Here is a 27,119-nt window from a genome sequence, read left to right on the forward strand (position 1 = left end):
TGCTTTTGTTTTTGGAAGATACAGCAGCTGAGAGAAGAAAATGGCATTCCGTGATCTTGAACAAACCTCTTCAGAGACAACTTACATTGCTTCTTCATAACTTGATTTACCTTTGAGGTTGTCTTACTTCCTCTTAGCTGATCATGTGTTCTAGTTTCATCTACTACAAGCATAGGCAAACTTGGCCCTCCAGATGTTTTGGGACACAATTCCCATCATTCATGACCACTGGTCCTGTTAGCTAGGGATGATGGGAGTTGTAGTCCCAAAACATCTGGAGGGCCGAGTTTGCTTATGCCTGGTCTACTAGGTCACAGCATGTGTGAGCTGATGTAAGATAAGGAAGAAATTACCTTAATAGTGAACAGTTCAGGGGACAATAATTGCTTCTGAGTGTAAGAAACTCTAAACTGGCCTTCATGTACTTGGTGTTCTCTACTACTATTATTATTTTATTGTTGTTAGCTGCCCTGAGCCCGGCTTCAGCTGGGGAGGGCGGGATATAAATAAAAATTATTATTATTATTATTATTATTATTATTATTATTATTATTTATTTTGGACTGCAGCAACCATCAGCCTCCGCCACATGGCCAATGTGTAGGTAAGAAAGATGGAAATTGTGCTCTCCAAATGCTTTGGAGAAGGCTGATTGAAACTGAACAGTTGAAGACTCTTCGTAGCAATTTCCCACACCAGGAAAGTCCAGTTCCAAGTCTTTCTAACTAGGAGTAGTTGGCCATGGCCTTCAGTTGAAAAATTTGACAACAAACATTTTATCTACACAGGACCAAATACCAGCTGTTGAATTAGTGCATTTGGAGAGGAAAATATAGCAGGAAAAGTAACTTTGCAAAATTCTCGTGCACCAGCAATTTAAAAAAAAATCTCAAACTCATTGCCACTGACTCATTCTTACATAATAAAACAGCTAGTAATGGACTTGCCCCTTCCAGTTAAGAAAATAACATGGTGTTTTGCCAGTGCTGTGTGGAACATTGGCAAAGAATTTTGCATCTTAAGTAATTTTGACTGAAAAGATAGTTTCCAACTTTTTTTCAGGTCCGCCCTGCCTAATAACTTAGCAGTTATTAAATAAATTGTAGTTGCAACACTGACGAGTTGTATAGGATACTCAGAAAGGTATAAAATCTTCTAATTCCCAAATCTGGCTCATAAAACCATAGGCCCAAGGGATCTTCAGTTCATTTTGCCCCGTAACAAACATCTTTGAAACCCAGGGGAGTTTTAAAAGAGTGTTTATTGTTTATAAAGGCTTTAAACTGCTTTTAATATATAAAAATCTCAGAATTTTGTTAAAAAGAAAGCTACTGGTCACAGTCAATTCATTGGTCATGCCACAAAATCACTTTTTGGACCCTGACCATAGTTTGGCACCACACATATTTATCTTTTGGGTCAGATGGTTTTAATTCTCTATTGACCTTCAGTTGCACATGTTGCTCTACTTATTGTTCTTTATACGTCATTTTGATTGCAAGTAGTTTTTTTCTATTCTCTGTATTGATGAGTTTTCTTGCTCTGTTTTGGCGTTCTGGCTTTATAATGCTTACTAGGGAATGGAATGAACCATTAGAGGAAATTTTGTTTAATGGCCAGATGCTAACAGGACCAGTGGTCAGGGATGATGGGAATTGTAGTCCCAAAACATCTGGAGGGCCGAGTTTGCCTGTGCCTGCCCTAAATTCTCTGACTCTTGCCACTTGAGAGTGTATTCCAGCTAAATGAGATGCCAGTCCCACAGGTTTCTCTGTACAAGTCAGAGGAGTTGGGGAAGAGGAGGAGGTAGTCTTCACACCCCTGGTCAGTAGCTAGTTCTGCCGCATGGTCATTTTGAGGAGGCAGTGGAAGTTAGCTGGCCAAGTGCCTGTATTTCCTTTCTCTCTGTAGGGTGAGGAGATACGTGCTTAGTTTTGCGTTCGTGAACAATCGCTGGGACAGGCAAAGGGTGGGGTGCTCTTCTTCTCCTGCCGTCTTTCTTTTTCTATCTCTCCCTCCCTCCCTCCCTCCTTCCTTCCCCCACTTCTCACTGTGTGAAATCCGGGCAACGGGATGTGTGGGTCTCGTATCTGGTGACTAACTCTTGTGGGTTTTGCTCTGTATCAAACCTTTTGCCACCTCACTTGCTACTTTTAGGATCTACAACCTCACTTTCTACTTTCTTTTTTCTTTTTATAAGATATTTATTAAGATTTTTTAAAGTATTACAATAAAAATGAAAAAACAAAAACAAAATAAAAATAGTTAAAAACACACAAAGTTTCCATTGCTTATTTTCCTTTAGCTTGTTTCCCGGACCTCCTCATACCTCCCTTTTTTGTATTCCACTTCAAATTGTTGGTTCAGCAAATCCTTACCATTAAATTTTTACCTATTTATATCCCTTTTTTCACATTCTCTTAAAGCATTACAGCTGGAAATCACTTAATTTCTATCCAACATCATTCTAACATTCATTAATTTTACAATATTTCTGTAAAATATCGGCTGGGTGAGGACTGCAGGGCCTGCTCCCTTCCAGGGCCTTTTCCAACTGGCCCAGGGGGCGTGGCCCAGGCCCTCTCTCCCAGCTATAAAGGGACTCCTGCTGCGGGGAAGCCTCGGACCATCGGCTGGGTGAGGACTGCAGGGCCTGCTCCATTCCAGGGCCTTTTCCAACTGGCCCAGGGGGCGTGGCCCAGGCCCTCTCTCCCAGCTATAAAGGGACTCCTGCTGCAGTGAGGCCTCGGACCATCGGCTGGGTGAGGACTGCAGGGCCTGCTCCATTCCAGGGCCTTTTCCAACTGGCCCAGGGGGCGTGGCCCAGGCCCTCTCTCCCAGCTATAAAGGGACTCCTGCTGCGGTGAGGCCTCGGACCATCGGCTGGGTGAGGACTGCAGGGCCTGCTCCATTCCAGGGCCTTTTCCAACTGGCCCAGGGGGCGTGGCCCAGGCCCTCTCTCCCAGCTATAAAGGGACTCCTGCTGCGGGGAAGCCTCGGACCATCGGCTGGGTGAGGACTGCAGGGCCTGCTCCCTTCCAGGGCCTTTTCCAACTGGCCCAGGGGGCGTGGCCCAGGCCCTCTCTCCCAGCTATAAAGGGACTCCTGCTGCAGTGAGGCCTCGGACCATCGGCTGGGTGAGGACTGCAGGGCCTGCTCCCTTCCAGGGCTTTTTCCAACTGGCCCAGGGGGCGTGGCCCAGGCCCTCTCTCCCAGCTATAAAGGGACTCCTGCTGCAGTGAGGCCTCGGACCATCGGCTGGGTGAGGACTGCAGGGCCTGCTCCCTTCCAGGGCCTTTTCCAACTGGCCCAGGGGGCGTGGCCCAGGCCCTCTCTCCCAGCTATAAAGGGACTCCTGCTGCAGTGAGGCCTCGGACCATCGGCTGGGTGAGGACTGCAGGGCCTGCTCCCTTCCAGGGCTTTTTCCAACTGGCCCAGGGGGCGTGGCCCAGGCCCTCTCTCCCAGCTATAAAGGGACTCCTGCTGCAGTGAGGCCTCGGACCATCGGCTGGGTGAGGACTGCAGGGCCTGCTCCATTCCAGGGCCTTTTCCAACTGGCCCAGGGGGCGTGGCCCAGGCCCTCTCTCCCAGCTATAAAGGGACTCCTGCTGCGGGGAAGCCTCGGACCATCGGCTGGGTGAGGACTGCAGGGCCTGCTCCCTTCCAGGGCCTTTTCCAACTGGCCCAGGGGGCGTGGCCCAGGCCCTTTTTGGAACAAACTTTTTGGGAAGGGTGGGAAGTGTTCTGCCATTGCTTCCCTGTTCCAGGTGGTTAATGTGCTTTAAAATGTCCTCAAGCAGTCGGTGGCAATTTAAATTTTTATTTCTTTTTTTTCCTTTTTTCCTTTGTTGGGGGTGGGTGGGATGGATATTTGGTTGGGGATTAATTTTAGTATAATTGTTCTGTTCTTTTTTGTTGTTGTTGTTTTATTGGTTCTGTATAGTTTGCGTTTTGTTTTTAAGGGGCGGGATCAGGGCTGCCTGGGAGTGGGGCCCCAGCCAACACGATGGCTGGGACAAGTTCCATAGGGGGGGAAGCACTGGGACATCCGATCTCGGTGATCATGGGCAGGAGGCGGAGTTACGCTAAGACCAGATCATGTCATTACCGAGGAGGCAGGTTTAGTCGTTGTCTGAAGACTATCCCTGCCTCCGGGTCTGGCCTTGACCGGATGGATACTGGAATCAACAGGGGAAACCTACATGACCTGAAGGTGTTGCTGTGTAATGCCAGGTCAATGATGAATAAAACCACTGCCATCCACGACCTGATTGTGGATGGAGGATTTGACCTGGCATGTGTGACGGAGACCTGGTTGGAGGAAGCAGATGGGCCTGTCCTTGCCGCTGCTTGCCCACCAGGTTTCTCTTACACACAGCAACCCAGGTCATGTGGGCGGGGAGGGGGGGTTGCAGTGATTTTTAGGAAGTCCCTAGCTTGCACCAGGCGTCCTACTGGGAAGATCCAGTTTTCTGAGTGCATGTTCTGGAAGTTGGGCAATAGGGGCAGTACAGGATTCCTTTTGGTGTACCGACCTCCCCGCTGCACCAAGGATTCCCTGTCTGAGCTGCTTCAGGTCGTGGCGGATTTTCTCCTGGAGACACCTAGTTTGGTTGTCCTAGGGGATTTTAACATCCATGCCGACACGACCTTACAAGGGGCCGCTCGGGACTTCGTGGAAAGCATGGCCTCCATGGGGCTGTCCCTGAATAAGTTTGGCCCAACTCATAGTCATGGACATGCCTTAGACCTGGTGTTCACCTCTAGTGACGTGGGTGATCTGACACTAAGTAAAAGTGAAACAAAAGAAGTGCCATGGTCAGATCACTTCCTGGTGCAACTGGACTTCTCCGCGACCCTTCCCCTCTGCAGGGAGGTGGGACCAATTCGGATGGTCCGCCCCCGCCACTTAATGGATCCAGATGGTTTCCAGAGAGTGGTAGGGGATGCTTTATCCCATGTTGATGGCCTTTCAGCTGATTCCCTGGTGGCCCGCTGGAATGCGGAGTTAACCAGGGCTATCGACTGTCTGGCTCCGAAGCGCCCTCTCCGATTGCATGGAGCCCGGACAGCCCCGTGGTTTTCTTCGGAGCTGAGGGCGATGAAACAATCGCTGAGACGGCTAGAGCGTCGGTGGCAAAAAACTCACTCCGAATCTGACCGGACACAGGTTAGAGCTCAACTTCGAGCCTACCAAGTGGCGATAGCGACGGCGAAGAAGACTTTCTTCACCGCCTCTATTGCATCTGCAGAAAATAGTAGCAGGAGACTCTTTCAGGTGGTTCGCAATTTAACGGAACCACCTTTACCACCGGGGCCTTGTAAAGACCCCAAGATCTCCTGCAACGATTTTGCAAAGTTTTTTGCAGATAAAATCACTCATATTCGGAAGGAGCTAGACACCACCGTGGGAGCAGGGCTGGGGCGGGAGAGTGCTAGAGCTCTGTCTGGTCAAGTTGCATGGAATCAATTTCAATCCGTTACCCCCGAGGATGTGGACAGGCTGCTTGGACGCGTGAAACCAACCACCTGTCTCCTTGATCCTTGCCCATCCTGGCTAATAAAAGCAAGCCGGGAAGGGCTGGGCGATGGGCTCTGCGGGGTGGTGAATGCTTCCCTCTGTGAGGGAACATTCCCAGATCCGCTGAAAGAAGCGGTCATTAAACCGCTTCTTAAAAAACCATCTTTAGACCCGGCCAGTATGGCCAACTATCGCCCAGTCTCAAATCTTCCATTCTTGGGCAAGGTGATTGAGCGCGTGGTTGCTGAACAACTCCAGGCACGCCTGGAGGATGCGGACCATTTGGATCCCTTCCAATCAGGATTCAGGCCTCATCATGGGACTGAAACTGCCTTGGTCGCGCTGGTTGATGATCTCCGGCGAGCTAGGGACAAAGGTGAGAGTTGTTTCCTGGTTCTGCTGGATCTCTCAGCGGCCTTTGATACAATCGACCATAACATCCTTCTGGACCGTCTAGAGGGGCTGGGAGCTGGGGGCACTGTTATGCAGTGGTTTCGCTCCTTCCTCCTGGGCCGTGTTCAGAAAGTGGTGGTGGGGGATGAGTGTTCAGACCCCTGGGCCCTCACTTGCGGGGTGCCTCAGGGTTCCGTCCTCTCCCCCATGCTTTTTAACATCTATATGAAGCCACTGGGAGAGATCATCAGGGGGTTTGGACTGGGTGTCCATCAATATGCAGATGATACCCAGCTCTACCTCTCTTTCAAATCAGAACCAGTGAAGGCGGTGAAGGTCCTGTGTGAGTGCCTGGAGGCAGTTGGAGGATGGATGGCGGCTAATGGATTGAGGTTGAATCCTGACAAGACAGAAGTACTGTTTTTGGGGGACAGGGGGCGGGCTGGTGTGGAGGACTCCCTGGTCCTGAATGGGGTAACTGTGCCCCTGAAGGACCAGGTGCGCAGCCTGGGAGTCATTTTGGACTCACAGCTGTCCATGGAGGCGCAGGTCAATTCTGTGTCCAGGGCAGCTGTCTACCAACTCCACCTGGTACGCAGGCTGAGACCCTACCTGCCCGCGGACTGTCTCGCCAGAGTGGTGCATGCTCTGGTTATCTCCCGCTTGGACTACTGCAATGCGCTCTACGTGGGGCTACCTTTGAAGGTGACTCGGAAACTACAACTAATCCAGAATGCGGCAGCTAGACTGGTGACTGGGGGCGGCCGCCGAGACCATATAACACCGGTCTTGAAAGACCTACATTGGCTCCCAGTACGTTTCCGAGCACAATTCAAAGTGCTGGTGTTGACCTTTAAAGCCCTAAATGGCCTCGGCCCAGTATACCTGAAGGAGCGTCTCCACCCCCATCGTTCTGCCCGGACGCTGAGGTCCAGCGCCGAGGGCCTTCTGGCGGTTCCCTCATTGCGAGAAGCAAAGCTACAGGGAACCAGGCAGAGGGCCTTCTCGGTAGTGGCGCCTGCCCTGTGGAACGCCCTCCCATCAGATGTCAAAGCGATAAATAACTACCTGACATTCAGAAGGCATCTTAAGGCAGCCCTGTTCAGGGAAGTTTTTAATCTGTGATATTTTAGTGTATTTTTGGTTTCTATGGAAGCCGCCCAGAGTGGCTGGGGAAACCCAGCCAGATGGGCGGGGTACAAATAATAAATTATTATTATTATTATTATTATAGATAGTCTTTAAATTTCTTCCAATCTTCTTCCACTGACTCTTCTCCCTGGTCTCGGATTCTGCCAGTCATTTCTGCCAGTCCCATGTAGTCTATCACCTTCGTCTGCCATTTGTACTTTCTGTACAAATGTCTTCTGCCTTTTGGTATCTGTTTCCACTTCGCTTTGTTGTATTCATTCTGCACCATCACCCCAGTTCCTGCTTTTTATGTGCTCTGGCAGAAAACCAGTAATTTTTCCTTAACTTGCACTGCCTGCAGGTGCTAATTTCTTCTGAAACTTGTATACTTTTTGACAACTGCCTAAATTCATACTTGTTTTCATGGCTCTTGTCCAAAACTCTTGGGAAACACTACAAAGGTTAAAATAATACCATTAATCAATGTATTTAAATTATATTAAAGAGCATTTCAGGAATGAATAGCAGATGTTCCTTCTTTCTACCATATGTTGAATTCAGCAGAGTTTTTTAATTGTGGAAATTAATTGTTTAAACTGTTGGGGATTTCTATAGCAGTAAACATAATCTTTGGGTTAGATGTTGAATGCTAGTTTCAGTGCATGCTTATCACTGAGGTCTACTGGTTGCCCTTGGGCAAGGAGTTATTTGGTGGTATTAGAGTAGCTCTATTGAAGATAGTGCCATAACATAGTTAGGATCATTAATTTCAATGGATCTACTCTGAGTAAAACTTAGCTGAGTACCACCCACTATCTTCTGAGGATAAAATCAAGACTTACTTGATATCACATATTGTAAACACTGTAGAAATTATTTGTGGATATAAGTGGAATCACTTTTCTTCTTTCAGGGTTTTGACCCACCACATCAGAGTGATAACCGAACTATTTATATAGCCAATCGTTTTCCTCAGCATGGTCATTATGTTCCTCAGAAGTTTGCAGAAAACAGAATAATCTCCTCTAAGGTAAGGGGAACCTTTACCTACCTAAATTTTTGCTTTGTCCAGCATGCTGGATAAAGGTAGGTTTTGATTTTGTCTATTCAGGTCATGTCAGAATACAAAAAAATAACCAACCAGCAGCCGAACTAAAAAACATATGTCCAAAAGCTCAGATTTCATACCAGCAATAGTATGTACCTACATATTAGTGTATTTTCACATTGATTGTAGCACACTTAACTTCTGAATGCCTTGTTTTCCTGTAAAGTCTAAAACAACTGCTGTTACAGCATTATCAAATAATGCAAAACCGTTGATCCACCTGCTGGATATGTATTGACGTCTCCATTTGCAACATGTACAAGAAAATCATTGGGTTGGTCCTAATTCTGAGTTTTGGGGCATGGTTTGACATGCACCAGCACATCTAGGGTGTGAGGATGATTTCGTTAAGTAGGAAATGTTTACAAAGCAATCCCGTGACTCACATAGAGATCGGGGCTTCTTTAAAATTAATACTTGATGTATGATTGACCTTTCCAATTAATCCATTAAACCAAAGTCCAGTATATTCCCCAAACTGCCTATTCTTGGTCAGTACACTGATTTTCTGCTCACTGCTTAAAAGAGAATTTGTTAGGGATCGTGTCTGTATTCCATAAAAGAATAAGAAGTTAAACTCCCCCCAGTGCTGGCCAGATGACATGACAGTGGATGCTGAAAAAGAATAGCAGAGTATGAATGACTATTAGCACAATATTTTGGTGAAACTGAGTGAATTTGAATGAATGGTGCTGGCGGCAACCGTAGATTCTACAGGGCAGGTTTCTAAAACTCGCTGTCAGTTTATTCCTTTAGATAACTTTTTAGAAATGAGAACACTGCAAACGCTAAAAGAATGTTGGGAAATGGGACCTTATGCTTTGCAATAGGCAAATAGGCAATAGTTACAATAGGCAATGCTGCATGGACAAAATTATGGAGTAAGAAGTCAATGCATTCTGTGTCAATGCAAGGAAAGCAAGCAATGCTTAAAAACATTTTCTGTTGGCACCTTATGCCTATTAAATTGCCTTCCACCCCACCATCATTTTCTCCGAAGTACTGGAGATGTAGTATCTCCAGTTCCCACTCTGTGTATTATATTGTGTATATGTGTTTTGTAAGGGGGGGGGGAGAATTAACTGGTTATTTACAGATTACAGCAAGACTGTCCATCACATGCATTTGGAAATATTAGGGAAAAGCCACGATGTAAACTTGGTATGACAAAGTCTGGTAGCTGGCCATGTCTTAAAAGCTAACCCCAAAAGTTCGATCCTATAGAGGATTGTAAAAAAAAGAAAGGAAAGACATTTTATCCAGTCCAGTTTGACTTCGTTAAACATATAAACAATCAAAGTGACTACAAAGTTTCCCACAAAATGGCCATAAAATTATTTGACCTCTCTGACTTTGAATACATAAGTCAGAGAGGTCAAATAATTTTATGGCCACTTTGTGGGGAAAAGTGCATTTATAATGCATTGGTGTAAGTTCAGGAAAATGTAAATCCTTTATTAGGTATAATATAATCCACCGTATTTTTCCATGTATAAGACGCATCACATGTGATGTCAAGTGTGGGGGAGGTGACTGTGATTAGGGGGAAATGATTTTATGGTCCAAAGTAGAATCCAAACCAGGCCAAATTAGGTCTCTGGACTGGAGGTTGCCATCCCTCTGCCAGATTTTAGGTGGTCAAAAGCTGAACTTGGAAAACAAGTTTTTCAGTCGCTTATTGCTTTCTCTAAAGTCTTTTCCTTGGTGTGGTGTTAAACTAATGGTAACAAATTTTTTGAAATTAGATTTTGGGAAGAGGGTTATCTTATTTTAGATCCACTTAATAAATTTCTTGGGGAAACTCCCTAATATTTAAAGCTGAAAATTGTTTTCTCTTCTGCAGTGTGGCTTGTGATGCTGCTTGTAACTGTTGATATTTTTTCTCTCTTACAGTATACTGTATGGAATTTTGTTCCCAAAAATTTATTTGAGCAGTTCAGAAGGGTAGCCAACTTTTATTTTCTTATTATATTTTTGGTTCAGGTAAGTCATTTATATTCCGCTTAATACCAAAATAAGCTTTAAGTGATTTATAGGCTTCTAAGTGATTGGGTAATCTAGCATTGCTTTAGGATATATAACAGATGTGTACTCTTGCATATGGGAATTGATTGTTATGGTTGTTTATTGTTGAATATAAGGATGCTAGTGTATGAGGGTTTGGTTTAGTGACTCTTAATGCATAGAATTAAGCCTTGACATTTTGCAAATATGAGGGGTTGGTTTCCAGTGAATTTGATTTTTAATACAATAATTTAGAATAAAAAAATTGTCCAGTAGTACCTTAGAGACCAACTGCGTAGGACCAACACGGCTACCTACCTGAATAATTTAGAAGGAAGAGTTAAAACTCTGAAATAAATTTATAGTCAAATGTTGCTGGTAAGAGCGAGATAGTCAATAGTAATGGATTTGCTCTGAAGTGGGAGTGGGAGAGGTCATCTCTATTCATTTCTTGCTAAGGCAGAAAATGACCAGGTAACTTGCTTGATGTGATACACTTTGCATATTCTCACTACCCACCTACCATGAATAGAAATGAATTCAGGAAAGTTAGAATTCTCAGGCATCAGCTTTGGAGCATAAATGCATGGTGACATGTATTCCCATCACTGTCAAAATAAGAAAAGACATCCTTTTTGCTTGTTTTGGTAATCTGATAGGGAGTTTCTCAAACCCCTGTCAATAAGGAGCATCCCCTATAACATATGAAGGAGAGCTTGAGAGTTAAATAATCGCTTTCTCCTCTGCTATTTATTTAATAACCAGTCAGATGGCAGGGTAGATTTCTCCCTGGCGATCTGATCAGCCCTCTTACTCGGTTGAGCTGGCCTTTGGGCTGGCTGTGCTTGGCGTTATATTGTCTGTTTTGCTGCAGTGCTGTAGCAGAGTATTAAAATGCCTCTAAATTGCTTTGTAATAACAGGTGCAATACCTATCAGGCAACCTAAAGTTTGAATATTGTCCAAAACTGCTAAGTAATTTCAAAACGCACTTTAGACTGCAAAGTCATAAAGCATCCTTCTAGAAATGTATATGAGAGAGCATAATTTCCTAAGAGAGCATTACTGAAGTGTTCCTTCACAACCTTGATGTCTCTCAGTGATAGATAATAAATGTGCAGTTTAAACCTCAACCCACCCCTTCTACCTTTGGTCTAATGCACCTTTCCTCTACTTGTAATATTGGGTCATGACAGAACTTTGCAGTCCATGACAAGGCAACCCTTTCTAAAGGTATTAGACATGCTTCCTTGCCCCAGCTGTGGTAGGAGGGTCTTAACAAAAGTACTGCCTCCTGGCATGGGCTCTTAAGCTTCAGCCTGGCACTAAACATGTCCCCTTGATGTGTCATGACCAGGAACAACTAGGACCAGCCTGTTGGATTCAGTGCAGCGTGAGCTGTGTGGTAGCAGTAACTGGCCCCTGACAACAGGACACAAGTGTTGACACAACCTTTGGTTCCATATTGTGCACATGCACACTCCCTTTGCAAACTGGGCTTGGTTTGGTTTCATTTGTTTGTTTCATTTTGTATCATTGGTCACTTCTATACTGGGTGATTTCAGAATATTCGCTGGGATTTCTGCATAAAAATAGTACATTAAAAATCCATTTGTAGCCATTTAATAAATTTTTAAAAAGTGAGGGCAAAGAGGGCGGGAAACCATGAAACCTCTAAAAGCACCTGGAAAATCAGGTTCTCAATAAACCTGTATAAAGGTTCTTTTCTCTCTTCTGAGTAGTCTGTGCAGGTTGGCATATAGTGATGTCATCTAGTTGTGAGTCATTGGGAACAGGCTTTCCTTTACACTTTTTACAGCTTATTTCACAAGTTCTGTTGAAGCCTTTTCCCCCTCTAAAAATAGATCTGAGAAAGAAAGGAATCCTGACATCCAGGAAAAGCTGGTTCATAAGAAAACACACAAATGTTAATGTTTGAGCAGCAAGTTCTATTGAACTGCATTGTCAATATGAACTACTTTGGCTCATTTGTCTCACTTTCCTGTACCGGTGTATTTCCTAGTTGGTACTTGAATGCTTTCAATTTCTGTCAGGGAGACAAATTGAAAAATGCAATTTAATTTGCAACACTTGTTCTGTTTGCAAATAAGGTTAGAATCAGTACTGGGATAATATTAACGGATTTCAGTGCATGCATACACACACACACACACACACACACTCCTCACCCCCCCCCCAATGAAATTGGATTGAACTAGCATATTTCATTTTTTATATACCTCTTCCACAAAGGAGCTCAGACTGGATTTACAATGAAAACACAAAACAAAGCAAGAAGCCATCTAGCATACAGTTAACAAACAAAACCCAGGAAACAAAAGACCGACCTAAATGCTCTTCAAACGATTGTACCTCATTCCAGTAGACTACTGACTGACTTCATGGTTGCAAAAGTGAAGTCCCATAGGCCACATTCATGCATGATGCTAAACTTGGAAAAGGCAGACTGTGTGGCTTTCCACATGTTGCAGGACTACAGCTCCCATCCCTGATTACTGGACATACCGGCTGCAGTTTATGAGAACTGGAAACATTTCACTCTTTGTAGAGCTTTAGATAGATGGACCATAAAGAAGGCTGATCGCTGAAGAATTGATGCTTTTGAATTATGGTGCTGGAGGAGACTCTTGAGAGTCCCATGGACTGCAATAAGATCAAACCTCTCCATTCTGAAGGAAATCAGCCCTGAGTGCTCACTGGAAGGACAGATTGTGAAGCTGAGGCTCCAGTACTTTGGCCACCTCATGAGAAGAGAAGACTCCCTGGAGAAGACCCTGATGTTGGGAAAGATGGAGGGCACAAGGAGAAGGGGGCGACAGAGGACGAGATGGTTGGATAGTGTTTTCGAGGTTACCAGCATGAGTTTGACCAAACTGCGGGAGGCAGTGGAGGACAGAGGTGCCTGGCGTTCTCTGGTCCATGGGGTCACGAAGAGTCGGACACGACTAAACGACTAAACAACAACAACAACAAAGATAGCATACAGGTTTCATGGCTTACCATGCATAGTGGAATCTGCAGCCCAGACTCTTTCAACCTGGCTGTTGGTATAGCCTTTGTTTTCATTAGAGATGCCTTAGATGTCTTTTGATGTCAAATGCTACTTACAAATTTAAAAAATACAAGTCCTTACAGAACATAAAGGATGCTGGAAAAGGTGCCTTTGGAGCATGCAAAATGGATGTAAATGAATTTGTAACTCAGGAGCGCAGAATCTAGGACTCTTGGTGTAGAGTTGGAAACAACATGTCCTGATAAATGCATTGCTAGCCAGCAGTTTCAAAGATATCCTTTCCCACATGTTTGTGGTGCTGTTCTTATTGTGGTTAGCGCCGGCACCTGGGATTGTAAGAAGCTACAAGCCATTAGTCAAATCTGTGCTGTGTGAGCCCTGTTTCTGTGTTCCCGGTATTCTCTCCTACACAGGGTTTTGCTCACCTCTTGTTCAATGCCATATTCCTTAGGTGTATGCTTGAATTGGTTGATGCTATTTGCCTCAGTGAGTGGGTGGGAAAGAACTTAACTGGTGCCACTGCGTGGTTACTTGCTCACGTTATCTGCTGCATGCACCACACAGTCTTCCAGATGGTTTAGATTGACCACAAGACAGCACCTCCCATGCCGCTGCATGAAAGTGTGGCTAAGCTTGTTGTCAAAACAAATACCAACTGGTACTTAGCTGCAAACTGATACCTAATAAGTAGGCAAGCCTTAAAACTAGGTTCTCTACAAACAAAGCAATTTGGACTACTACTACTACCACTACTACTACTACTACTACTACTACTAATATTTTTTTATTTATATCCCGCCCTCCCCAGCCGAAGCCGGGCTCAGGGCGGCTAACAACAACAAGACAAGATTTTAAAATCATTTCATTAAAAAATTACTTCAAATCAAATGGTTGATGGCAACCATTGGGTAGAGTTCTGTGAAGATTGCCAAAGGAGGGAGTCAGGCTGTGCCCTGGCTAAAAGCTTGGCGGAACAGCTCTGTCTTGCAGGCCCTGCGGAAAGATGTCAAGTCCTGCAGGGCCCTAATCTCCTGTGGCAGAGCATTCCACCAGATCGGGGCCACAGCCGAAAAAGCTCTGGCTCTGGTTGAGGCCAGCCTAACCTCTCTGTGGCCTGGGACCTCCAAGATGTTTTTGTTCGAAGATCGTAAGTTCCTCTGTGGGACATACCAGGAGAGGCGGTCCCGCATATTGGCTCCTTTAAGTGAAACTTAAGTGTTCAAAGTGGATGACATGTCACTACGTTGCCCTAAACTGTTTTTCAATAAAGATTGGCTATATAGGATGCTAATCCTTGAAATTCCTTCATGAATGTTTGCATAAAATCTCTTATTCTAGCTTCCTAGAGATGTGTTAAATCCTCCTTAGAGGTAGGAAGTCTCTTGGATTAATGTTAGTTTCTGAATAATTGCTGTTCCGTTCATTTATTTTCCTGAACACATGCAGCATATCCTGCAAGATGGCGTTTTCTTTCCAGCATGAAAGCAGTAAAAGCAGAGTTTGTTGATATTTTCTGCTGCAGTTAGCGCAACAGTGGTAATAGGGTAAATTGTGATTGCCTATTTTGCAATAAGAGCAAAGGGAACCTGTTAGTTAGGATTAAGGTACATTGCTAGGCATTGTGCAACTTCAGTCTCAGTCATGCTGAAATCTTGTTTCACATGTGCCCTTCTCCCAGCAGCTCTGTGCTGAGAGTGGAAATCTAGGGAGCCACTTTTCAGACCTGTGTCCACTCCTTGTGCTCAGCCTAGACTGATGGACACCATGTTTTCTTCATTCCCACTTGCTGTTGTCCTAAATGCTTCTAAAGCCCAACATGACATCAGGGATGAGCCCTGCACTTTGATTGGTACATGCCTAACATTCGACCAGGCTTTGCAGCCACTTGGAACCAGCATACCATTCCCAAAAGTTCATGTGGTAGAGGAGAAGAGTTGGGGATGGGGCAAAGTCAATGCCAGCCACAAACATTGGCTAGCTACCAAGCCCAACTAAGACTTGTAGAGCCCTCTGTTCAGTGTACTATTGTGGCATGTGCTGACGCTGTCTTCATCTTTGTTTTCCTCTCCAGCTTATGATAGATACACCTACAAGTCCAATAACCAGTGGATTGCCATTGTTTTTTGTAATAACTGTGACTGCCATAAAGCAGGTAAGGAAACACAGGTGCTTTAGAAGGTACTCGCTTAGGGCAGATGGACATGCTTTGTGTAATACAGAACAGAACTTCCCTGTGTTCAGATTACTTCCCTGTCTTCCAGAATGTGTAGGGCTGCTTCCCTTGTGTTGTGGCATCATCACACTGCAAAGCAGTGCTTAACATGATGTCATGATGCCTCCCTGTGCAATCCTGTATGTTGCAGAGGATACACTTGCTACAAGAATGGCTTATGTGACCTACAATTCTGACCTGAAACATGTCAAATTCATCATTTCTATACACCAGTGAGTGGAGAATCTTGGGCAGAAATGGACAGTTGTGGAGCAGAGTCCAGATATGAGTTTGTCGTACATGTTCTATGGATTTGTCAGTTCATCTGAGATAGAATGGGAGATGGTTTGTATGTAATGGAGCTTGGCCAGCCAAGTTCTGGGCACGTCTGCTGCTGTTGCATCTGTTTGGACCTTCATGAGATCTGAGCAGCATTCTACTAGACTCAAGCTTCTAGCTGAAAACAAGCAAATATGTTTTATGTTGCCAATCAAGCAGGTCAGCCTAGGGTTATTTTTGTCTCGCTGCCATGCAGTCAGTGACTCATAGCAACACCCCTAAGTGGGCAGTGACAGACTCACCCTCAGTTTTTGTGCGAGGACTTTGTATGTCAGTATGCATCATAAATTCTTATTTCCAGCAGCCTCACACTTACCCAGAGGAGTAAGTTCTTGCATAACAATAGCTTATGTACTGAGAGAGGCTATGCTGTATTTGAAAGCTGTACACATCTTGTTTTTGTTTTTGTTCTTCCCAGTCTCCAGGCCGATTGTAATTGCCTTGTCACAGCCTGTCACTGCCTTGCATTCAGTCAAGTTAGTGGTAACTAAGGGAAGACCAGACATCTGTGGCTTCCTCTAGACTCTCATGACCCTTCTCCAGGCATGCCTACAGGAGTTCTCACACCAGCTCTGTCTTCTTTTGGAGCATTTCTGTAATACACGTGCTGGCCATAAATATGGCAAAATCACTTGAGTGTGTCTTGAAGGCGGCATTAACTGTATTTGACAATGTAGTGAGAGATTCCACATGAGCTGAACTGCAACACCTAGCAGATTATCCCATTAGTGGACGTGACCTGTCCCATTTGTAGAGGACATATGTCATAGCATGTCTGCAGGCAGGTGCTGTGATGGAAATTCTAATAAGTTTCTGAGGTTATCTGTGTCACCTCTTCCCGAGTGAATTTGAGTTGCATATCAACAATACAAAATACTGCTTATTTTCCCCTTCTTCTTCTATCCTAAGTCACTTTTTTCTCAGCTCAACTATCACAAAGCCAGCTAAAAAGTTACATTTCTGGTCATAGAACACAATTTAAAGTGGAAGCAGCACCCTACCTAGAGCCAACTGGGCTACCAGTTGCTGATCCTTGTTCTTGACTTGATAATGTTATACAGGTGACTCCCCATTTATGTGGGGCTTATACTCTGGACTCCTATGTGCATAAAATTGCGTAAAATGGGGAGCACCCCCGGAAGAGTCTTCAAGGAGGCGCAGTGGAGCTTTGTTGAACTGCTCAGCCTCCCTGCCTTACAGCTGATGTGCAGGGTGGTGCAACAGCAGCAGCAGCAGCAGCAGCTTTCCTGCGTGTCAGCTGAGGAAGCCCTGCTTCCCCACCCCGGCTCACTCAGCTGATGTGCAGGAACCTTCGCCATGTGTTAGCTGGACTGGTCAACCAAGCACCGCTGCCCCTCCATATTTCACAAACAAGCGCCACAGTTCATCTCACGTGAGCCAGAGGGACAGCAGAGCTTTGTCAACCAGCCTAGCTGATGCGCAGGAAATAAACTTTCCTGCGCACATCAGCTGAGCAACCTCAACAAGCCTCTGGCTCACTCCCCAGAGTCTGAAGAGGAGCTCCTCTTCGGGCTCTGGTGACAGCCTCCACGTGAGCTTGGATGGGCAGTGGGACTTTTCAGCTGACACACAGGGAAGCCACGGCTGTTGCTGCGCTACCCCAGATGTCAGCTCTTAGGCTGAGCAGCTCAATAAAGCCCTGCTGCCTCTCCAGCTTGGGAGGATAACCTGCCTGGAGCCCAGAGAGGACATCCTCTGGGGAGGGTCTGTTTGTGAGCCAGGCAGACTCTCCAGGATGCTCCCCATTTCCAGTTCCCCAGCACTGCTCGTGTGCACGGTTGTGAGCAAATAGAATGTGCATAAATTGGGAGTTGCCTGTAGTTATCAGCAAATTGGTTGCATAGCTGCTTTTGCTTAGGCAGTTATGTGTATTGTTGGCTTTCCCCTCCCCCCAAAAATGCTTCTTTGCATCTTTTCCAGGGCTATGAAGATTGGTTACGCCATAAAGCAGACAATGAAGTGAATGGAGCTCCAGTGTATGTTGTTCGCAGTGGTGGCCTTGTAAAAACAAGATCAAAGAACATTCGGGTATGTGTGTGAGTGGTGCAAAATGATTTTGAACATTTCAAAAGTGTGTGTGTATGTTTATATATGTGTGTGTGTTTTTGTGTGTATATACATGCAAATTAAAAAGGCAATTTAAAGGGCCGTTGCTTTACACAGCGTGTGTTAATGAAAGTTACAAAAACATTTTTGTGAAGGTGTACTTGAACAGATATTTTTGCCTGTCTTCTCAGGTGGGAGATATTGTCAGAGTAGCCAAAGATGAAACTTTCCCTGTTGATCTCGTACTTCTGTCATCTGACAGAGCAGATGGCTCTTGCTACGTTACTACTGCAAGCTTGGATGGAGAAACTAATCTTAAGGTCTGTTTTATCACCTTTTGTATACCTTAAGTTAGAAACAGATTTAGGTTTTGTTTCCTGATAACCAAGATTGATATATTCCAAATCCCTCTTACAGAAAAGGAAAATGTTGAATTCCCCTGGGTGCACCTCAGAATATCAGAATCACAAAGCATGTTGTTCAAACCAAGGTCTGCATCAGTAGTGACATGACCTGGAGAAAAATGAACCTAATTTCAGTTATACCTGTACACATTTAAAATAGCAAGTGACAGAACTGCAGTTGATGTATGTGTTTACGGTATTCTGATTCTGAAATAGTTACTACCGTCTGCCCTTGAAAATAATTTTATAACTCTCTATAGATAGAAGAATCTGTAAGAAAAGTATGTGCTGTGCTGTGAACAAAACTGTGTGTGTACTACTGGTGTACCAGAGATGCAGGGCTTATGTGCATGTGATGATGTGTGCATTCTGTACGCATCGGGGTCAGTAACTTGAGGGGATGGCTGCCCCACCCAAGATTGATCTTCCGTGTTTGCTCATCAGTCAGAAGCCTGCAACAGTTTTATCAAGTGGTGTGCATGTAAATCACCTGATAAGCCTGTCATCTGCATTGCTCTGCTAAATGATGAGAAATCTAAACACTTTGGATTTCTGAACAGATGCAGCACAGTACAGCTGACCGATTTTTCAAAAGGTAATATGCACATTTTGGCAAGTTAGCACTTGACAAATCGTCGTTTATGTGCACTCAGTGTTGCTTTGGGAGCTGATGATGTACTGGAAAATTTAAGATGCGGTTTGGAGGCTTAGTTGGTATCTTAACCAGACAGCTCTGTTTAATGTGTGTGTATATGTGTGTGTAAGTTGCAAGCCTATGTCTTTATAGCATTTGCACAATATGCTGCTTATTGTTGCCTAATGAAACCCGAGTGATTATTTCTTTTTATTTCAGACGCATGTTGCAGTCCCCGAAACAGCAGTATTGCAGTCAGTTGCCAATCTGGACAAACTTGTAGCTGTTATAGAATGTCAGCAACCAGAAGCAGATCTATACAGGTGCCATTTTTTACAATATAATTTTTTCCCCCAAAGCGGATTTGGAAAGCAATGTTTATAGTGTTATAAGGATTAGATGATTTTGCAGGAAACTCTTCTAGAAATTCTCATCTTTATGTGAATGCATGAGCTACTTAAATCTGTAAGTACTAGCAGAGAACCTTGCAGTGACTGTGCATACATAGCACTCCTGACTGAAACATCCACTTCTTAAATGATAAACCTGGTTGCAAGGCCTGGCAAGGACCAGATAACTTAATGTGGGGTAGTCAACCTTTTTATACCTACTGCCCACTAGTGCATCTTTCTAGATGGTAAAATTTTCTTAGCGCCCACCAGTGCTCGATGGAAGGAGGATTCAGCTTGTGCCGTAGAACCCCCTGCTGCCCACCTAGAATCCTGAAACGCCCACTAGTGGGCAGTAGGGGCCAGGTTGACAATGCCTGACTTAATGGGTCAGTAGATTTGAACATTCATTTGCATCACTCTGCGCAGCTGTAGAATGAGAACAACTGTCCCATAATTTTCAAAAGCTCTGGAGATCTGTGTAGTTTCTTTTTTAAATCAGTTACTTTTGCACTGCCTTATAGTGGTAACATCTTCAGCATTTGGAACAGATCTCTGCAACATTCTGGAATCCTTCACAAACCAGGAGGATTTCTTTGTCAGATCACGGGGGTGGGTGGGGCGGTTATTGGTTTGTTTTGGTTTGGTTTTATTATGTATTTTGTGTTTTCGTTTCGCATTTCCTTTTTTGGTCAGCTGCCCTATGATCTTCGGATGAAGGATGGTAGACAAATTTTATAAATAAATAAACATCCTCTTCCTTCTATTGCATAGTTGTTGCTAACTCGCAGAGCTGGAATAGAAGAAATATGTCTTTCTGACACATTAATCTCTTTTGCAGATTCGTTGGACGAATAACAATAAGTCAACAAATTGAGGAAATAGTACGGTAAGCCAAGCGTTGGTAAAGGTCATGTGATTTGCCTTGAATTTAAACAGCATGTGTTTACAGCAGGGCTCCACAGCTTGTGAGCCACCAAGCTGGGGGCAATCCTTCAGCCACCAGGGACTCAGTAAATGGCTTGAAGCTCAGTGATAGAGCACATAATTTGCACATAAGACTTTCCAGATTCAGTGCCTCGCATCTCCAGTTCATAGCAATGCTTTGTAAAGGCATCTTCCTGAGGCCTTGGTGAAGTGCTGCCAGTACAAAATACTGCTCAAAATGAGCCAAGGACCCGGCTCTGTATGGGACAATTTTGTGTTTTTGCTGCCTGCCTGGGACTCCCCAGATCAGACATAGGTGTGGCTGCTGGATCATGGAGGCATGAGCTGCAGTTCCTTAACTGAGTTGAGTTAAATTAAAAAAACAAACCCTCTAATTTATGCTAAGCCCATTCAGTTTGATTACATGACCTGGCAATCTCGTGTAAGTTAAGCTTGCAAAAAGTGTGTTGCAACTCTATTTTAAAGACTCGTTTTTCCTCTTCCAGACTTAGTCCAGACTCCTGAATGGAGATTGGCTCTGGCATACTTTACGTTAGCATTATTTAACCCATTGTAACTTATACTGGCTTCCCACATTTAGGATTGCCCCCTAATTTCCTTCTTTAGTGCTACTTGAAAAATTTGGTGTATTTATTGAAACCACCAATCTTCTTTGACAGGTATTCATAACAGAATTAAAGCCCACAAAAACTCTGCTGGATCAGGCTGTAGGTCTATTTTAGTCTAGCATCCTACTTCCTCAATATTTTGATAGCATTTTTATGAGAAAATGACCATCTTAATTGTGTAGCAGAGAACGTTCAGGTAGTTAGTAAAGAATTTGCTTCCTTATTCCAGAGCTTGTTTTGCTAGTGCATAAATGCTTGTAGGGAGTGTGCCAACTTCAGTTCCAGTGCAATTAGGCTTTCTTTGTAGCAGAAACTGTGAAGAGGTGGCTACAGGTTGTGACTTCTTCCTGCACTTAGCAATGCCATGAACTGCTGTATCCCAGCTTGACCAGTTTGGAGTGAACTAACTTGCAAAGCCAGTTTTTATTTCTTGCTGATAAGATCCATTAATCATGTCAATCCTTTAAGAAGATGTATCTCTCACATATATACTAATCCTGAAGTTACAGATGTCTTATAGAAACTGTTTTTCCCTAAGTAGACTGCCCCACCACCAGATGAAATGTGATCTAATGCAGTTGATGAGTGTTCCCCCATTTATGCCTAAACAGCTTGGTTTCTGTAGACAGTCAATCAGAGAAGTTTCGGGCGTGCACCATGCTTCTCCCCTAAAGTAGCTTACAAACAAGTCCTTACACCAACGTTTCCCCGTAACATTTCCCCATATCTTTCCTCTCTGGGGTTATAGCTGTGGGAAAGAGACTGACAGCACTCGTCTGGGTAACGGCCTTATTTGACCGAGGGCCTCCATTTACTGACTTGACTCTCCTGGAAAGTCCTTAACTGCTGGTACAGTAGCTACTGGAACAGCAGGAGTTTCAAGCACCCCAGGGGTATCTGTTAAGAGTAACTGCAGGAGCTGGAGTTGTTACTCTTGTCCTTGCAGTAAAAAATAACACAGAACTGTAATTTTACAAGTTCAACCTCTTGTTTGCAAAGGGAAATGAAATTGTGAGTTGCCCAAGGTTTGCATCTTGTTAAATGGTAGGATAATAATGACGTTCTAAAAGAAACACAAGCTAATACAGCCACTGTTCAGTGGTGTGAGCATTACACGCAGATGCTACACTTGCTACAGGTACAAATAATCCTGGAGTTACTGCAGGAATTTTTGAAATGTGCAGATAATTAATGTTGCGAGAGCCAGTATTAATGTCGAGAGCCAGTATGGTGTAGTGGTTAAGAGCGGTAGTCACCTAATCTGGGGAACCGGGTTCACATCTCCGCTCCTCCACATGCAGCTGCTGGGTGACCTTGGGCCAGTCACACTTCTCTGAAGTCTCCCAGCCCCACTCACCTCACAGAGTGTTTGTTGTGGGGGAGGAAGGGAAAGGAGAATGTTAGCCGCTTTGAGACTCCTTAAAGGGAGTGAAAGGCGGGATATCAAATCCAAACTCTTCTTCTTCTGCTGCTGCGTGAATTTATTGAAACCAAACGTTCTTTAGTTCTTAGACGTACACAGTAGAATTAAAAGTCCTTCGGGATCATGCTATAAGTCTGTTTTAGTTTAGCATTTTTTTCCTCCAGTGGCCAGTCAGATGCCTGCAGGATGCTCAGAAACTAGATTTGAGGATCAACAGCAGTAGGGGACCGCCACCCCCATCAGCTGGTATTTAGTAGCCTCCACACCAGAGAGAGTCCATATAGTGTTAAGACGTCTATCAAGGGCAGTCTTCCATTAACTTGTCCTAGCCCCTTTTATGAACAAGCTTATCTTAACTGCAATGTATACCTCCTTCCCCTCCCTCCCCATTTCATCTTCTGTTTTCAGTTACTTTAGGCAAAATAGGAATGTTACCTGTTCTGTTTGGCTCTTGACTGTTACCGAGGATGAAATGTCACGCATAGCTTTCTTCACCTTGAATGAACCATAGCTTTATCCCTGTTGTTTATTCTCATTTGGTGCAAGTTGCATTTTGGAATTGGTGGAGTGGACATCTAAGCAAATGCCTGTTGATACATTGTGTTCTGTCAACATAAAAATTGACCTCTTTCTTTTTCAGACCTCTTGGACCTGAAAGTCTCTTACTTCGTGGAGCAAGGTTGAAAAACACCAAAGAAATTTTTGGTTTGTAACCACATAAGTATTTCACAAATTGCTCAAAGATTCTTGAGGCAGGTTCCCCAGAATGTACGGTAGTTATCTTTTGAGCGTCAGTCAGAGGGGAACACTTTGGTGTACCTTGAATCATCTTCCCACTCTCCCTTTGACTAGGCCACTGGCGTTGCTATTCACCAGCATAGCCTGAGTAATCAGGGTGGCGTAAGGGCCCACACCCATAATTATTAATGAACAGTTTCTGCAGTCTGCTAAAATAGTCACAGACTAAATGTGCTGCAGAAACCCAGCAGACCCATCAACCAGAAATGCAGTTACCAGCCCCGTGAAGCCTTCTTTTAGAATAAAATATCTGTCTGGCTTCTAAAAACTAACAGAAAGGTTGGAGTTGGTCCCTTGGGAAAGGAGTTTCACAGACTTCCTGCCATTCCAGAGATGGCCTTGTCCCAGGTACCACCGTTCTGCCAACCATACTTTGACTCTGGGTGAACACAGAGCAGAGCCCCTTAGGAAAAGATAAGAGTTTGATGTATTCTGGACACAAACAATATAGGGCTTTTAAAGGGCAAAAGCAGCACTTTGAATTGGTCTCTGAAACCAACTGAAAGTCAATGAAGATGTTGCAAAACCAGCATATCTCCATTTGGAATGCCTTAATTAATACCCTGGTGGTTATATGCTTGACCAGCTGTTTCCCAAGCATGTTTCAAAGAGTGAAAAAGCTGATGCAGTTTTGTGGAGCATTTGAGTTAGGTGGCTATTACTTTCAAAGCAAATTTCAAGTGCAATCGCAGTATATTAGATGAAATATAATAATAATGGTAATTAATACTTTGATGTATTGCCTGCCCTTCACCATAAGGTCTTGGGGTGGGTTGCAGCAATTTAAAATACAATATTAAAAACAGTTGAAAACAAATGGCAGTCACAAGAGTAGGCTGAGTCCTAAAAATCTCTCTCTTTGTTCAAAAGCCTGAGTAAAGAAGTGCATCTTCAGTGTGCAACACAAACTGCTTAATGAAAATGCTAGACACAACTCTTCGGGGAGGAAATTCCACAACTGAAACATTATGGTTAACGGGTTTCACATACCCCTTGTATAATGGATATTAGCACAGACTTCAGAACAAGCTCACAATAGGACTTAAATTGGCTGTGTTTGGACATAGCTTTGTACGAGGCAGGCCTGTTTCCCCCTTCTGGCATGACCATGAGAAGAGCAGAGGCTGCTTCTTCCATTTTTGTATCACAGTTCAGCATAAGCAATGGTTAATACAACAATTAGTTGAAATAAAACAGCTTCATAAACAATGGTTAGCAGTTGGTTTTTCCCTAACCATAGTGAGCAACAGTTAGTCCATAGTGTGGGATGGCAAAACAAGCTGCAGTTAAATTAAAACAGAAGCAAAAACTCTCAAAGGCCTCCTTACAGCTGTTTCCGGTGTTGGGGAGGCCGCGGTGGTAGCAGGGAGTGTGCACTGCAGCCAGTTCTCAGGACGCTAAGCTGGGATTTAGCTTTGTATCTGAACAAGCCCACAGTTTCTCATAACAGAGTATTGCTACAAATCTAATGTTTCTTGTATGGCTTTGCAGTCACAACGATAAAAATAGCTGACATCTGCTCTTTTTTTTTTTTTTTTAATCAGCTCATGCTGCGGATACCAAGTCTAAACATCGATTTTGTTTGTTGTAGGTGTTGCAGTGTATACAGGAATGGAGACGAAGATGGCATTAAATTACAAGAGTAAATCACAGAAACGATCAGCAGTAGAAAAGTATGTGTCCTGCAGATTTTCACTGACTGGAAAATTGTAATGCTTTAAAAGTTCTCATAGGGTATTGCAAGCTGCAAAACTGGAAGTTTTAAGTGCTACTTTTCGGGGGAATGGAAAAAGAATCCTATTGTAATCTCTTAAGTTTCTGAAGAGAACTGAGGTGTCGTGCTGGAAAATGACATGAGAATTGGGCCTTCTATACAGTGGTACCTCGCAAGACGAATGCCTCGGAAGACAAAAAACTCGCAAGACGAAAGAGTTTTTCGTTTTTTGAGTTGCTTCGCAAAACGAATTTCCCTATGGGCTTGCTTCGCAAGACGAAAACGTCTTGCGAGTTTGTTTCCTTTTTCTTAAAACCGCTTGAAGAGGTGCAGTTGCGACTTGACCGTGCTTCGCAAGACGAAAAACTCGCAAGACGGAAAGACTCGCGGAACGAATTAATTTCGTCTTGCGAGGTACCACTGTATTTGATGTGAAGACAGGAGTGCCTGGCCTGCTCTGCTCTATGAGGTCACGAAGAGTCGGACACGACTAAACAACAACAACATTTGACGTAGTCCAGAGTAATCTAAAACCGATCAGCCGTGTCTACTTGCCCTTCACTCTCCAAGGATTTGCTTTGCTGCACTTTCTGCTTAATGACCCTGTCCTTCCAAACTCCCCCATTGCCATATTGTCTTTCCAGTCCCTTTCCTACCTAGGTTGGGAACAGAGGATTTCTCCTCCTGACTTTGCATCCCCTGTTCCTCATAGGGGAGAGCATCGTTCTTCTTCCGCAACCAGAGATGGTTAGAAACAGGAGGGGAACATAAGACTGAACAGTTCTTCCTTTCTTCTGCCCTGAGCAAGATAATCTTCCACTACTGTGGGCAATTTTGACCTCTGGCTACAAACTAGAAGGTCATATTCACGCAAAGACCGAATCACCCTCTTATTTTTTAACTGGAGTTGCTTTTATCTCCATCCACAAGTATGCATGAGGATGTTTTTTTGCAGCAATGCATGGTTGTGTTTGGGGACGCGGGTGGCGCTGTGGGTAAAAGCCTCAGCGCCTAGTGCTTGCCGATCGAAAGGTCGGCGGTTCGAATCCCCGTGGCGGGGTGCGCTCCCGTCGCTCGGTCCCAGCGCCTGCCAACCTAGCAGTTCGAAAGCACCCCCGGGTGCAAGTAGATAAATAGGGACCGCTTACTAGCGGGAAGGTAAACGGCGTTTCCGTGTGCGGCTCTGGCTCGCCAGATGCAGATTTGTCACGCTGGCCACGTGACCCGGAAGTGTCTCCGGACAGCGCTGGCCCCCGGCCTCTTAAGTGAGATGGGCGCACAACCGCAGAGTCTGTCAAGACTGGCCCGTACGGGCAGGGGTACCTTTACCTTTACCTTTTATGGTTGTGTTTAAATTGTGCCCAGTCTTCCATGCTTGCTGATGAAGCTTTTTTTACAGGGTTATTGACATCTTGTGGATATTTGTGCATTAAATCGGCACCCACCAATTTTGTTTCCTTAGGTCTATGAATTCCTTTTTAATTATCTATCTAATAATCCTCCTCTTTGAAGCAATCTTGAGTACAATATTGAAATATGCCTGGCAGTCTGAAGAAAAGTGGCATGAGCCTTGGTATAACCAGCAAACTGATCATGAAAGAAACAGCAGCAAGGTACAGTGTAAAATTATGTGCACATTCTAGGTGATTCCCCCTCTCCCCATGCTGCCTTTGCCTAGTAGAAGAGTTTGGATTTGATATCCCACTTTAGCACTACCCTAAGGAGTCTCAAAGCGGCTAACATTCTCCTTTCCCTTCCTCCCCCACAACAAACACTCTGTGAGGTGAGTGGGGCTGAGAGGCTTCAGAGAAGTGTGACTGGCCCAAGGTCACCCAGCAGCTGCATGTGGAGGAGCAGGGAATCGAACCCGGTTCACCAGATTACGAGTCCACCACTCTAACCACTACACCACACTGGCTCTCCAATGCCCTGCTAGTACTAGAGGGATGTAGTCATGCTGCTTAGACAGTTACTTGCTCAGGGATTCCTTCTCTTCACTTCTAGGGAGCAGTCCCAGAATGTAAGTTTCCCAAGTTTGAGAGACATCCCATTGTTACAAGCCATTTTGCACATTGAGTAACTGATACTGGCATTGGTTTGTACATGCACTAGCCAAGTCTACAGGGGTATATTAGCCTATAAAGTTAGTACTGCAAAAGGATTTCGTAGGAAAATGGTGCACTGCATCCTAGGTGGCAGTTTGCAAAGGGTCCAGTATTTCATAGCAAAGGTACACTTTAAGATGTGGCACGGTGGTTAGGCTTACATTGCAGAGAATTGAGTTCTGTTCCCGACTGAACCACAACAAAGCGTACTGGGTCATCTTGGTTCTGTCGCTATCTCTCAGATTAACTGTCCTCACAAGGTTGCTTTATGGATAAAATATGGCAGTG

General features: G+C 44.4%; 1 protein-coding gene across 10 annotated transcripts in view; it reads left to right on the plus strand.

The window, feature by feature from the left end:
- The window catches only part of ATP11B (ATPase phospholipid transporting 11B (putative)), an 88,862-nt gene that overhangs the window by 14,950 nt on the left and 46,793 nt on the right, over positions 1-27,119 (plus strand). For all 10 annotated transcript variants that reach the window (XR_008330738.1, XR_008330739.1, XM_053390652.1 and 7 more), the window contains exons 2-11: positions 7,959-8,075; positions 10,047-10,136; positions 15,262-15,342; positions 17,683-17,790; positions 18,000-18,128; positions 19,066-19,169; positions 20,077-20,124; positions 22,855-22,919; positions 24,604-24,685; positions 26,189-26,339. Coding sequence is in view for 8 of the 10 variants with exons in the window: in XM_053390652.1 (XP_053246627.1) it covers positions 7,959-8,075; positions 10,047-10,136; positions 15,262-15,342; positions 17,683-17,790; positions 18,000-18,128; positions 19,066-19,169; positions 20,077-20,124; positions 22,855-22,919; positions 24,604-24,685; positions 26,189-26,339 (975 nt within the window). In the remaining 2 variants the exon portion in view is untranslated. The remainder of the gene's footprint in view (positions 1-7,958; positions 8,076-10,046; positions 10,137-15,261; positions 15,343-17,682; positions 17,791-17,999; positions 18,129-19,065; positions 19,170-20,076; positions 20,125-22,854; positions 22,920-24,603; positions 24,686-26,188; positions 26,340-27,119) is intronic.

Source organism: Podarcis raffonei, chromosome 5 (assembly GCF_027172205.1).
Source record: "Podarcis raffonei isolate rPodRaf1 chromosome 5, rPodRaf1.pri, whole genome shotgun sequence".
NCBI lineage: Eukaryota > Metazoa > Chordata > Lepidosauria > Squamata > Lacertidae > Podarcis > Podarcis raffonei.